The sequence below is a fragment of the Colossoma macropomum genome, unplaced genomic scaffold (genome assembly GCF_904425465.1).
Source record: "Colossoma macropomum unplaced genomic scaffold, Colossoma_macropomum, whole genome shotgun sequence".
In the NCBI taxonomy this organism is placed as follows: Eukaryota; Metazoa; Chordata; class Actinopteri; order Characiformes; family Serrasalmidae; genus Colossoma; species Colossoma macropomum.
In genome coordinates, this window is record NW_023494797.1 from 12,793,336 (window position 1) to 12,808,675 (window position 15,340).

The 15,340-nt window shown below is 37.3% G+C and overlaps 1 protein-coding gene across 1 annotated transcript in view; it reads left to right on the forward strand.

The window, feature by feature from the left end:
- b4galnt4b (beta-1,4-N-acetyl-galactosaminyl transferase 4b) overlaps positions 1-15,340 on the forward strand; it is a 157,874-nt gene that overhangs the window by 94,453 nt on the left and 48,081 nt on the right. The window contains exons 6-8 of the mRNA XM_036584322.1: positions 710-800; positions 3,636-3,736; positions 7,316-7,383. Of these exons, the coding sequence (XP_036440215.1) occupies positions 710-800; positions 3,636-3,736; positions 7,316-7,383 (260 nt within the window). The remainder of the gene's footprint in view (positions 1-709; positions 801-3,635; positions 3,737-7,315; positions 7,384-15,340) is intronic.

Sequence of the window (15,340 nt, forward strand, 5' to 3'; positions counted from 1 at the left end):
GCTGGGTCCGAAACTGCCCTATTCACTATATAGTGCACTATTTTGGGCTTCCGCTATTTTGTAGTAATGTCCAAAAACAAAGAGCAGAAGAAACGGTGCACTCCAGTAATCCCACAATGCGCTACTAAGTAGTGTTCAACCAGTGTACCCTAATGGAAAATATATATATGTGTACCCATAATGTACAGTGTTTTTTTAAGTAATAAGCAAACCTGTATAGCTTTAGTGTTTATTACCATCACAAATTCTGCTCCCTATAATATTGTTCTATATAGTGAAGCAGATTTTTAAAGGTAGGGTGTAGTGACTGGGGACTATTTCAGACACGGCAGAAGTCATAAAGTTCTTAACTCAAGTTGGAAGGCCAGGTCTAGACTGCTACAATGCTGGTAAAGGGCACAACCATGAACCAACTAGTGAGCCTTTCAGGATGATGGTGCTTCTTTGCCTGTTTTAAAATTTAACTGCATACTCACTATGCAAATAATGCGACCCCTCAGGCTGAGTTGTGTGTGTACAGTGCAAATTGAGACCCCTGGGCTTCTCACCTCTGTGTTGTGTGGCTATTATTTAGTCATAGCTCTCATTTACTGGCTGTTGTGATGGGAGCAGACTGATTTGAAGGCGTAAGTATGTGCGTAAGGGGGCATTGGTTGGGGCTAAGAATAGAACCAGAAGGTAACATTTTATGTGACATTTTGCCTTGCAGGCCAGAACCACGGTGAAGAAACTGGCTGTGGCTCCAAAGTGGAAGAATTATGGCCTGCGGATCTTCGGTTTTATTCATCCTTATAAAGATGGTTAGTTAGTACCGACTTACATCGATAACACTTTATTTGAAGGCTACCTACATAGGCATAACATAATACATAAACACTGAATAACATATTTATGAAGCAATGTTTGAGTGTTTATGACCAGCTTATGATATAAACAGCAAGATGATATCAGTTCTATGAAGTGAATGACATTGCATTAACATATGGGACCTTAAACTAAAGTGTGACTGACATTTGTTCCATTTATTACCCTGTTATGAAGCATCATTCCCATGTAAATGTGACATAACATTCCAGACCGATATAGGATTTTTATGACCAATACTGATTTCAATATTTGAGGATTTAAAAATCTGATGTATCCGTTTTATTGGCCGATATATACATATATAACATGACATAATCCTTAATCTTTGCAAGGTATTAGTATTTTAGATGTTATAGTGAACATGGTGCGTTACTCATAACTATACCGGAACTATAGACGTGCATAATGTCTCACAGAATATCAGTGCTCACTGAGCTCTAACAAAATAGTGCCAATGCAGCACTTGCAGTACACATTTGAAAGAGAAGCTAAATTACTTTGTTCGGCTACCAAGCCATGTTACGTACTTGTTCAGCACACGTTTATTTGCATGTTCCCTCTGGTTTAATAACTTTCAGCTACTACAATGACTACAGACATGCAAGCCATTGCTTCGTTTAGGCACAAGGCTGAAGTTGGCTTTCTATTCACCTGCCTCTTGTTCGAATTTTCCTGTTCCTCCTTAAATTGTGCAGCAGTGCTCCAAATGCCTCAGGCACCAGAATGTAACTGCTACACCATTTAAGGTGGAGCAGGAAACTTCAAACAAGAAGCTGGCGAATAAGAAGCTGACTTCAGCTTCGTCATTTAGGCAGAATAAGTTAAATGCTATTGTTTAACTGCTCTATTTTGTTTTCCATTGATAAACATAGCATTAGTTAGCTTTGTGGGTAACCTAAAATAGCACTGAACAGTGCTATAAGCTGCTGTAAGCAATGTTGCCAGAGAATTTTAGAAGTAACAAGCTAGGGAGGAAGGATAGGACCACTGTTTATTTACTAGCTAGAGCTGCCACATTGTTTCATAAATAAATCTACAATCAAATTTGTCTACAGCTTAACCTACATCACTCAACTCCTGTAACGTTAAACGTTAATGTTACCGCATCAAAAGCAGCCATTTAATTGTCATTTATTTGGCATTTATAACCACTGATATCGATTTATCTTAAATGGGCTCATATTGGCAGATAATATTGGTACATCAATTTATCGGTCAGGCTCTATTCCCAGATAATAGAACTTACTAATAGAAATACTCATGCATTGTTTTTAGATACATTATTCAATGCCTATGCGTGTGTTATGACATCTTTATGTAGGTAGCCCTAAAATAAAGTGTCACCCTTCTTCTTTACATCTCTTCTTTTTTCTCACACACAAACATGTTTGGGTTCTTACATTTAGGTTCTCACAGTCTCTCACCTTTAACAGATGTTACCTGCATTACTCCCAGCTGAGAGTTTTACTTTATTCTTCACTACTTTCACTACCTTAAATATTTTTTTTATTTTGGCATGCTGGGGTCACCAGCACTGGGGTCCACGAGGCCCATGCTCATGCTCGTGAGCAAACATAAGCAGTGAATTGATTCAGGGAAGATTAGTGCAGCCAAAAAACATTTGATTTGCTTGGTCAAAAATAATTTAATGTTATATGTTTCAGACTCAAAACATGAGGTTTGGTCAGGTCAGGTTCAGACTGAATTTTGTTAGACTCAGGTCTCGAGCTGTATTGGGCTTTGGACCAAAATTTCAGGCCTGATTTCAGGCTTTAATAGACATTCATTGAGGGCTGCTGTGGGCTGTTCTTACAGAGAAACACTGTGTTCTGAAGGGCAAGTTTGAGAGTTAAGGTAAGAGGCTTAAACAGAGTGATAGCTGAAAGAAAATGGAAGAAGCACTGTCACCTCAGCACACACTTACAGTGTGCACTGTCTACAAACTCACACACTCAGAGCAGGGCTGATTGAGAAACTGCTGATGTAAGGAGAACTACCAGTAAGCCATTATGGCTCTGTATGTCTGTGTGCATCTGTGTGGTCAATAGGAGACTGTATTTAGAAGAACACAGATGAAGAGCCACCCAATGGTTGTTTCAAAATCTGTGTTTGTGTGGAGTTGTTTTTGTACTTTTTTCAGAAAAAGAATATCCTGACTACTCTCTGAACAACTGATACTGAACTTCAGATGATACGTTAGCACAGTGCGAGACTGTTCAGTACAGAGACCTGCCGTTACAGTCAGGAAAAAAGATAAAAAAGAAGAACATTTGCAGCTGAAACAAAGAAACTGCTGGTGTTCTCAGAACAATGGACTGACCACATCAGAGTCCAGACTTCAACATCACGGAATGTGTTTGGGATTACTTCAAGCATAAAAAAAAACAGAAAAATATCCCTGCAGATTTCTTGAAAGCAAGTTTCCCAAAAAAATGCTCTTAGACCTTTACACAGTACCGCATTTGTTAACTTATTATTTCAGATTTAATAAACTCAAAACCATTCAAGGAAACTTAGTCACTATTATGACAATGTATTGAGATGCTGATTTATCGTTCCATACATACAACCATACATAAAATTTCATAACTACCCACATCATAAGTATAGTGTGAAAGAAGGGAGTGGGCTATTATTACCCTGTTTATTGTTTTGTTAAATGTTTTTGTCTGTCTGTCCTGTCATGTCCAGTTTGTCTATATATATGTGACATGTGACATGTTAGTATTATCACATATTTATCACTTCATATCTAATCTTTCTTGCAGGAGATTTCCAGTTTGCTATAGCCTCTGATGATAACTCTGAACTGTGGCTGAGCTCTGATGAAAACCCCCTCAATGCCAGGCTTTTGGTCTATGTGGGACGGGTGGGTACTGAACATTTTACAAACTTTTATTACCTCTTAAATACCTGGCTGTTTTCCAACTGATTGTGCATGTCATTAGCAACCTTGTGAGCTTTGTAATAAATACTATCAGTAAGTTTTCCCCATTAAAACCCCTTAGCTAGAGAGTTGCACAAAAAGAACTTAAGTGTAGCTTCACATGCGCCTTAGCAAAACCATAAAGTCTGCTGCTGAAGGAACTCTATTTGGTTTTAATAGAGCATGACAGAACGATAATGGTGATGACCTATACATTGGCAAAATGAACAATTAAATTAAACACTCATAATGTAAATTAAACACTTCATTAATTTCCTTATTTGAGAGAAATCTGACCTTTGAGGCATCATCTTAAAGAAATAAACTAAATGTTTCATGAAAATGATTCTAGAAACTGTCATTATAGAGTAAAACTCTCAAAGTATTAAAGTGACAATAACAAAACCTGGATAACATCAAATATATTTTGTTATATTTTGATCATTTGTTTTTCACTGAAAAAAAAATGCACATGGTAGAGGGAAATGGGAAATTAAGTCATAGGTCACTAGTGACCCGAGGTGTTCATCTAAGGGCTAACCTTTCAACAAATAGCTATTTTCATGCACTGCTGCAGTCATTTTATGGATTTTTCTTTTTAGACAATACTGACAATCCATTTCTTCAGTGTGGTCCCGCAGGGAGCTCTGTTTGATGCTGAGTAGAACCATTCCTCTCTAAAAAAAGCTGCCAAGGAGTGGTTCTGTGTTCTTTCTTTATCCAAAAGTGCCACATTTTGTGTCATCAAGTCTTTTATCACAGTATGAGTACACAGAAAGGATATAGTACAATCATAATGTGGTATATTAGAACATATATCCCTCATCTTCCATGTCTTACAATACTTCTCATTATAGGCTTGTATACACCGATCAGGCATAACATTATGACCACCTCCTTGTTTCTACGCTCATTGTCCATTTTATCAGCTCCACTTACTATATAGGTGCACTTTGTAGTTCTACAATTACAGACTTTGATAGCCCCCTTTTACCCTGTTCCTCAGTGGTCAGGACCCCCATGGACCCTCACAGAGCAGGTACTATTTGGGTGGTAGATCATTCTCAGCACTGCAGTAACACTGATGTGGTGGTGGTGTGTTAGTGTGTGTTGTGCTTGTACGAGTGGATCAGACACAGCAGTGCTGCTGGAGTTTTTAAACACTGTGTCCACTCACTGTCCACTCTATTAGACACTCCTACCTTGTCAGTCCACCTTGTAGATGTAAAGTCAGAGACGATAGCTCATCTGCTGCAGCACAGTTTGTGTTGGTCATCCTCTAGTTCTTAATCAGTGGTCACAGGACGCTGCCCACAGGACACTGTTGGCTTGATATTTTTGGTTGGTGGACTATTCTCAGTCCAGCAGTGACACTGAGGTGTGTACCAAAATACCCACACGAAAATATGATATATGACGCTATATGGATTTCAAATATAACATATATGGATAAATGGATTTCTCTTTATCCAACTTATATTTGTCACATATGGTCATTTATGTGACATATCTGCCAACTTATTTGACACTTATTTGAAACTGGCCAATATGGGACATATATTTCAGCCACACAATAACTTGGTTAATATCTAGATTGCATGGAATGTGATGTAAATGATAATAAAATCATAATACGACCAATCATGTGTTTCAGTTTTAGTTTCCATAACTACAAAACATTACAGTAAGCAGCAGGTACCAGTGGACTGAAGAAGAAAATAAAATGCACCTTTATCTAATAAAAAAGCTGAAATTAGACAGCTGCCTCTGATTAATGGACACCTTTTCTGAGCCATTATGTTTGTTCTGTCAGCAGTCTTATGATGTAAAATACAGCCATAAAATTAAACACAACAGCAACAAAAAGCATGAAAGATTTCTCAGAAGTGTTGGTCCCCCTTTATTTGAATAGCCCATAATAGATGATATGTAGTAATGTAATCTCAAGCTATTGGATGAAACTCAACAGTTGATCATTAACAGTATTAGGATTAGTGTATGGGTTAAGATAAGGGTGAGGGTTAGGTTTAGGTTAGTGTTAGGGCCAGGTTTAGGTTTAGAAAAATAAGCTGCATTTAATAGATACTTGGTTGAATGCATATTCATGCAAGATAAGCATCTATAAAACATCTACACTGGGCCATCCAAACAAAGTGTTTCCAAAGTGTTTTTACGAATATGACGTGGAGAGTTTTATTCTCATGTACAGAGCTGATGAAAACTCTGCCTACACACTCAAAAAAATGGTCCTTAAAGCATTCTTTAGTAAAGGCAATGGTTATATTTAGTATCGTGAGTTTTATATAGACTTATTTTATGTTTAACCCCTTATAGTCCCAGGCTTATTACCTACAAAGCCTTATTATTCAGTAACTACAGGGACTTCAATGCAAACTGGTTGAGCTATTCTTAAGTTATAGAAGTGTGTAATAAAACTTTGGGCCATTTAAGGGGTTAAATCAAAAATTCTTTTCATGGTGAAATGGTTCATCAGATTGATGGAGAATGTGTTGTATATGGTTTTTGAAAATGGTTCTGCTATTGTTACGATGTCAAGCTTGTAATAAAAGAAGAAAACCCTTTTTGGTGCTATATAGAACCATTTTCAAAAAGGTTCTATATACAACCATATTCACATTTTGCAGCATTTCATTCTTCGCTTGAATGTAATCTGACAGCTGGATGCAAACTTGGCGACAGACTGAAGATTTTGATCATTACTCTGCAGTCCCTCTCCATCAGTTCAGCCTCTGACTGGAAACAGCCTCTTACTTTCATTTTCTGATGTGCCAATGGCTGTGAGCAAACAGCAGCTTCTGTGTGCAGCCAGTGTGAGTGAAGACAGCAGTGAGGATGGGGATGAGGCAGTGGGAGTTTTTCAGCTGCAGAAAGTCTGCTCTTTCACTGATGCTTATTTTACCCTTGTGTGGTGTTGATGTTTTTGTTACTCAGTGGTCTGGTGGACCCACCACATCATTGTAAATCAATAATGCCATAACAATTTATGTAAAAATACCAGATGTTTAAAATATCACAAGTGGCCAATGTAGGGTTCTTCTTTAGCAGCTGTAGCCAGTCAGCAGCCTGTCCATGTTGTCCACCCTCACACACACACACACACACTAACAGCAGGCCATGAGGAGAACAGAGTGAAGGACACAGCACCTCCACACTTTTATTCCCTGCAGGTTCACCCCAACACCACATGTGTAATATAAATGTGTGAACAGAGTGAAGACATTGAAAATGTGTTATTTTATATGTTCTTCACAGAAAATGAACAAAGGCCAAGGAATCTTAGGTTGAAATAATAATAAATTGCATAATTTTTACTTTTGGCAACCGTTGAACATGAAAATGGACCTGAACACCACACAAGGGTTAACCATGTCCCATTAAGTGTTTCTCAGGTGCTCTTACAGGAACATTTCTGTGTTTATATTGGTGAAAATATTGTGTAACTAGTGTAAGCTATGTTGAGAAGCAGCTAAGTGCCAGCATGTGATCTCTCTCTCTCTGCAGCACGGCTCTGAATGGACGGCTCCGGGTGAATTCACCAAGTTCAGATCCCAGACTTCTAAATCCATCCAGTAAGTACCACAACTAAGTGATGTAGACTTTGACTGCATGATAAATCATATTCTTTCACATCATCGCAGCATGAGTTTCTGTGATAAACACATCATTAGAGGCTGTCACTGGGGTGGTACCCTCAGGGGTACAGTCAAATACAAAAGTTTGGGCACTCCACTGGTCAGAAAGTGAAAATATCTTAACACATCCTCTACAGAGAACACAATTCTGTACATTTTAATGCACAATTACTGTTTATTTCTTGAATTTAACACATTGAAAAAAAAAAATAAAGCCAAAAGTGGCCTGTGCAAAAGGTATGGCACATTTTTTGTGTTGTATGTTTTTTTTTTGTTTGTTTGTTTTTTCAGTAGAAATTCAGTAATAAATAGACATTACATGCTAATATTTGCAGAAAAATGCCATATTTGTGTTGACTTATTTTCACTTAGACAATCAACAAAGCATGTCATTCGACCGGGTGAATTCAAACTTTTGCATATGAACATCAACCAACCCATATTAAAAATTATTTAAAAAATTAAAAGAATGTATAAAAAAAACACTGATTTCATTTTCATATTGCTCATTTATCGCTCTTCTCTTTTATTCATTATTAGCAATCTTCACATTGTTAACTGAACCATTCTTTTAAATAAAAAAGGGAAAAAGCTACTCTTTTGGTAGGAAGGCTTTGATTAAGCTGCTTCGAAATTATGTTCATAACTGTTGTCATCTGCTGGGAGTTAAGTTCATTCTGTGCTGGTGTGAGTTTATATTAATGAAAGAGGAAGCAGTGGAGCAGATTACTTTGGAGAAGTTTTGGGACTGATTTGGTTGTCTCTGCTCCTCTAGATGAACTCTTCCCTCTCGGCTCTCTCTCCCGGCTCTAATTTTGTCATTCTTCACTGCTTTCAATTTAGCGGGAGATCAGATGATGCGGATCCTTCACTCACCATCGTTAATTTTTAATTTCTGATCCCCAGATGGAGACCTCAAAGCTGTGAAATCCACCAGGAGACACACACACAGACACACAAGTGCACAAACAAAGAGTGTGTGTACACTAGAGATGGAATAGTATTAAAAATCATGGAAATTATTATTCAGTTTCCTGTCATGGACTGAACTTATTATTGTCTGTATTATTGAGCTAATGTTTAAAAAGCACTAATATGCATTTAAATCATTTCACCACAGGAATTATGTTAATAGGCCTTTAATAGAACCTATTTCTTTATAACACCAAAAAATCAACTGTCAAAACTCCTTTTACCATGATTTGGCAACTTAGCAAAAACATTTCATATTACATACACTATGGGGCAGATTTACTAAAAGAGGCATTAACTAATGACAGTCAGCTGACACTGTGTGCTGGTGGGGTGGCCAATTTAGCTACTTATCTACTAAGAATTTCCATGCAAATTAACTTAATAAGGTGTGACTTATTAATTAACATATGGCCAGTCAATATAACCACATGCTTTTTGCTTTTTATGAATGCCCATTTATACCAGGTAGGAGGAAAAAAACTTTTTTATCTGTTTCAGGTTCATACTGTGACCCATTAGATTGACTCATAAGAATTTACTGGTAAGTCAAAGTGAAAAAATGAGCTAGTACTCATGTAGAAAGTACGTGATTATGTCAACATAATTACTTTGAGAAAACAGGACATTATTTTGACATAACATCAGAAATTTGATAAAATAAGTGATTGTTTTGAGTTTCAGTTTTGATTCACATGTTCACTTTTGACTAGAGAGGAGAACATTTGACTAAACTTAGAAGTTGGAGTTGGGGGAACTTTAGTGTCTCCAAGTTGAGTGACCTAAAAAAAAGCTATGTATTTAGTTACTTTGAATTGACTTGTTATTTTTTGTGTGTAGTAAAGCAGAGATCGCAGAGCCAAAGAGTTTTAGTATGTGATTTTAATAAAACTGATAGTCTTGAAAAAATATTAGGAAATATTAGTTTAAATGCAAGGACCTTTCACATTACTTTTAGAATACTTACCCTCTAAATTAAAGTATATATTCCATCATTAACAGAAACACCATCAATGCTTGTTTATTAACTATTTAAAAATAACAGGATTCAATAAACAGCTTCACGGTGTTCAATAAACAACTTCTTTACAAACATTGCTTTACAAACACTGCTGAAGTCTTGAACTGCCTGGATAGACTGCTAAATCAATGTGATGATCAGTTATTAATCTCAGTGTTACTGAGCTCTGCTAAAGGCTGAGTATAGACTGATAAATCAATCTGATGATCAGTTATTAATCTCAGTGTTACTGAGCTCTGCTAAAGCCTGAGTAGACTGATAAATCAATGTGATGATCCGTTATTAATCTCAGTGTTACTGAGCTTTGCTAAAGGCTGAGTAGACTGATAAATCAATCTGATGATCAGTTATTAATCTCAGTGTTACTGAGCTCTGCTAAAGCCTGAGTAGACTGATAAATCAATGTGATGAGCCAGTTTTTTATCTCAGTGTTACTGACTCTTTTGAAGGATGATTGAACTGAACAGTCATCTCAGTAGTGGAGATGTTCACAAGTGATAAGATTATGGGAGCAGCAGTGGACAGAAACAGGCGATGAGAGCCAAAAAAATGTTGGAAATTGTGTAACTTCACTTCAGTAAGTTGATTTTTTTTTAATAAAACATATTAACCAAAATATTTCATAAAGAAAACTGCAAACCAGTAACAGGAAGAAGCAAATATAACCAAGGGAGGCAGAACTTTCTTTTTCAACCTTTCCCACATTGTAATAAGAAAAAGTGACGTAATTTATCACATTGTCTACCCCTTCTGTACAGAGTATGTACATGTCAAATCAGCCCACCCGTCGGGTCACTAATAGCTGAGCCTATTTCAGGCTGTTTCTTTTTTGTTTAACTCCATTTGATACACTAATACACCTCGCTGTGTACACTGCTTGACTGCGTGATATAAACAATAAGCAGTTATACTTCAGAAAACGAGCAGCCGAGGTAGTTTTCTGCCTTTACTGTGTGAAATAAATCACAGGAGACGTATTAAAATGTCATTCGTCAGAGCCGAGTGTCACATCGTACATTTTAATTGCTCTTGTCGCCCTTCTGGAGGCGACGTTGATTGCCGTGGAAGTGGAGCTTTGGTGTGAGTAGCGTGAGCCACTGAATAATTCATCAACGGAGTCAGCCTTAAAGCGAGCATGTGCACACTCTTGAATGTCTGAGTGCCGTTAAACGGCAAATATTGTTAGTGCCGCTCCTCCGGGACAGAAACACAATGGTACCCCCCCTTTACTCTGATGGAGCTGTGACAATCCCCTGGCACTGGTTCAAGCTGCAGCAGTGAGCGCTCTGGCTCGTTCTTCTTCACCTTAACAGAGTTGTTTTGAGAGTTTTATTGGACTGTATAAGAGTGCTAACATAATGGAGCAGTCAGTATAAGTTCTAAGGTGGTCAGTATTAGTTCTAAGGTGGATGAAATGGCAAGAATATAACGTCACAATATTCAGTCGTATGCAAAAGTTTGAACAACCCTGATCAAATTAACTTTTTTTGGTACATGAAAAAAGTTAATACATCTGTTACAGGGAACAAACTTAAATATGGCCTTTTTCTGCAAATTCTAGTGCACACGTTCTATTTATTTGCTGAGTTTAATTAATCACTGTTGTCAGAACAAAACCTTGTATCTTCATTTTTGTCATTTTTCAGTTTTTGACATAATTTAAAAGTACCTGTTACCCTTTACATTATATGTATATTTCATGGTGAATGGACCAAAAGAAATGTCTAAAACAAACTTGGAAAAAGTCTGGTTCCATTGACATAAAGGTAAAGTAGGTGTTTTCCTTCTCCTGTAAAGTTATGCAATATATATATATATATATATATATATATATATATATATATATATATATAGTGCACATCATACATACATATACATGCAAACATTCATATAAACATTCATATATGTGTGAGTGAGTGTGTGTGTGTATGCATGTGGGAGTGCCAAAACTTTTGCACATTTTATGTTTTGTTTTATGTTCTATTTTTCCCCCAGTAATTGTGCATTAAATATGCAAAATGTGTTCTCTGTAGAGGATATGTTAACTTATTTAATAAAGCATGTCATTTGACCAGCACCCAAATTTTACATTCAGCTGTTTAGTGCACAAACAAGATAGCAGTGTCATTTTTAAAAGTAGGCATTTTTTATTCAAATTTGGCAAAATTGAATGATATTCGAAGGAACAGGTGGAAAAAAATAATTGTAAATGAAAAAAAATAATAAGTCTGGCCCCAAAAGCTTTGTCTTTTTCAAGCCACAAAAATTGTAGCCTAAACTTCAATCAATCAGTTTCATGAGGAAAGGCTTTCATAAAGAATGCATTGTTAGTGTACTGACAGTGGTAACATGCACTGTTACATTACTGAATAAGATCATCACAGCGTATGATGTATTTTTCGTGACATGTTTCTTGCTGGGTTTTGTCAGTGTTGATTTGCACAGTTGAAGTAAAGTGTTATCAGTGATTCTTATTCCTTTATTCCGTTATTCCAAGTCCTGTAGCCTCTAACTCAGCTTTGTCACGCAACCTCTTCAGACAGAAAAATCACAATCACAAGTTTTTACTGTATCAGAGAAGAGTCTCCTCCACTCACCGTTAGTACAGCGCAGGAGCTGCAGCAAGCAATGAGCAGGAGGGCTTGTGTGAGAGAACACTGCAGGACTGTTTGCAGTGGAATACTGCTCAAATCTCTAAAATACTATACTTTGTGCACGCCCGACTCTTACTGTGTAAAATTGATGAAGCATGGCCTGCTCAGCAGTATGTTTCTGACAGTTTTGTTTTTACAGTTTTCAGTTTGAGTGAGAGAAAAACATTGCAATTAGTTAGTGCTTGAGAAATCATTCAAGATGCAAAGATATTTTCATGTTCAAATGGTTAAAATCACAGCCAACATTAGCAGCAGGTCTGGTGTAAAGTGAGCTCAAACTATACCAATTAACACCAACCACATCAGATTACACCAGACGAATTTGCATCTGCTTTATTTAGTCCTCATCTAAAGCAAAACTTTATCTTGAAAGTGAAAATGATTTTAAATGAAGGCAGGCCAGGCCGTGTGCCCCTGCTGTTTTATATTGGCAGTCTCAGTCATGGTCAGAGGGTTCCTGCATGGGAAAATGCTGACAGGGCCTGAGTTGAATCTGTAGTAAAATAAGCTGCTTAGGTTAAAAACAGTAGGAGACTAATACTGACTGTGTTACCCAAACACAACATCTCTCTCTCTCTCTCTCTCTCTCTCTCTCTCTCTCTCTCTCTCTCTCCTCTCTCTCTCTCTCTCTCTCTCTTTCTCATTCTCTTCCTCTCCTCTCTTAAGCGCTTGCTCCCTTTTTCTCTTCTGCACACTGTTTCTTTCTTTCTCGCTTTCTTTTTCTCTCTCATGTTCTCTCTCTCTTGCACTTTCTCTTTCTCTTTTATGCAGTCTTTTTCTCTCTTTCTCTCTCCCTCTTTCTGTCTGTACCTAGTACCTCTCCGAGTCTCCATCTCTTTTCTCTCTCTCTTTCCCTATCTTACTTTCTCTCTTTATCTCCCTCTCTCTCTCTCTCACTCTCTCTATCTCTCAAATTTGATCTCTCTCGTCTTCACTTTATCTCTTTCTCTGTCTGTCTCTCTCTCACTCTTTCTCTGCTCTTATGCCCCTCCCCCTTATCTCTTTTGCACAATCTCTCTTTTCTCTCTCTCTCTCTCTCTCTCTCTCTCTTTTTCTCTCATAATCTTTCTCTTACACTTTCTCTTTCTCTTTTGTGCAGTCTTTTTCTCTCTTCCTCTCTCTCCAGCTTTCTCTCTATCTCTATTACCTCTCCCATGCTCTTTCTTTTCTCTCTTTCTCTCCATATCTCACTTTCTTTCTTTCTTTCTTTCTCCCTTTTGCTCTCTCTGTCTGTCTCTCTCTCTTTTGCTGTCTCTCTTCTTACATGCTTGTTCCCTTTTTCTCTCATTTGCTCTCCTTTTAATTTATCTCTTTTGCACACTCTTTCGTTCTCTCTCTTTCTCTCTCATGCTCTCTCTTTTGCTTTCTGTCTTTCTCTTTTGTGCACTCTCTCTCCTTCTTTCTCTATTTTCTTCTTTCTCTTTGCCTCTCTGTATTTCTCTCTTTTTACCTCTCTGCCTATCTTACTCATTCACTCTCTGTCTATCTCTCCCTCTTTGTCTCTTGTCTCTCTTGTCTTTCTCTCTCTCTCTCTCTCTCTCTCTCTCTCTCTCTCTCTCTCTATCTCTCTCTCTCTCTCTCTTTCTATCTATCTATCTCTCTCATTTCCTATTTACTGCCTCTCTCTGAAGCGTTTTATGGTTTGTTACTCCTCTCTATAAGAGCTTGTTAGTTTGATGGTATAAAGTGGGCACAGCGATGTGTGTTTTATAAGCTAATGGTTGAGTCCTCACTCCGAAAGGAGGCTCGTCTGACAGGCGGAATTTTCTCGTCTGGAATTTCCACTGTTGCCGGGCAAGGTCACACGCTAATGAACCGCAGTGGAAAGTTTGCAGAGCGAGCTGCTTTCAGAAAAGAGACATGCCTGTCTGAGACGGAGATGACAGAAGCTAGAGAGATGTTTGTTGTAGGGAAAAGAAAAGGTTACAGAACAGAGATAATATAAACAGAAAGGCAAACCTACAGAAATGTCAGATTTGCAGAAGATATGAAAACATCTCTTGTTCTGCGCTGGTACAAATTTAGTACATTGTCTTTATTTGCGAGGATTGAAATGTAGGAGAATATGATTAACCGAGCACATCAACTGTGAACAATCATTCATTGATCATATATTCAGTGTTTACTGATAAAAAATACATTTCCTTTGCCATTCAGTCACCTGCCGGCTGGTTCCTGGAAATGGATTTAAACAGTAAATAGGATGCAAATACTGGAAAGCTTCGCTGTAGGCACAAGCACAGGTAGACCCCAGTGGGGGCTTAATCCCCTGCCCGTCTTCACACTGTATAAATAAATTATAAATAAATAAATTACAATGAAATGTTTCAGTGTATACTGACTCTACACTCAAAAAAGAAGGTTCTTCAATGATTCTCTAGAAAAGGCAGTGGTTCTTCAGATTGATGGAGAATGTGTTATATATGTTTCTATATAGAACATTTTTGAAAATGGTTCTGTACCGATAAATATATAACACATTCTCCATCAATCTGTAGAATCATTTCACTATGCAAAGAACAATTTAAGCGCATATTTCTATAAACACTGTTAGAAATAAAGGTACTGTGCAGGTACATTATTATTCATTAAGTTTCAAACAATGTAAATGTACCCTCAAAGGTACAACAGTGGTTTTAAGGTCCAGTTGTGAACCTTAAATAAGTTTTTTCCCAGTGGAAAAGTACAGATTTGTACCTTTTCATAACCTAATGTTTTAAAACAGAACAATAAAATAAAAAGCCTGGAGACGAGACGGGGTGTGGAGTCAGTACAACTTAGAAAATATAATTTCAATGGATTATGATACAATTATGTTCCCTGACTAAAGGTCATCCCAGTAACAGTTTTATACCTTTTTTTCTGAGAGTGTAGAACGTATGTTTCTAAACGGAATAATTAAAATGGAATAAAGAACCATTGAAGAACCATCTTACTTAAAGGTGTTATAGAATGCATTTATTCAGTATTTTAAATTGTTCTCTGATGTCTCCATAGAAGGTTTGTGACTTGGATCGGGGCAGAAAATGCCCAGTTGAAATTTTACTTTTATTTTACTACTTACCATTTACAACCCTGTGATTTAGCCCTACATTCTTAAAAAAGAGGGTTCTTCAAGGGTTCTTTAGTAAAGAAAATGGCTCTATATAGAACCATGTACACCCAAAGAACCCTTTTTGCTAAGAGTGTAGAATGAAATGAGCTGTTTTCCCTTTTTTGGTGGGCTCATGAATAATTAGATGAGCTC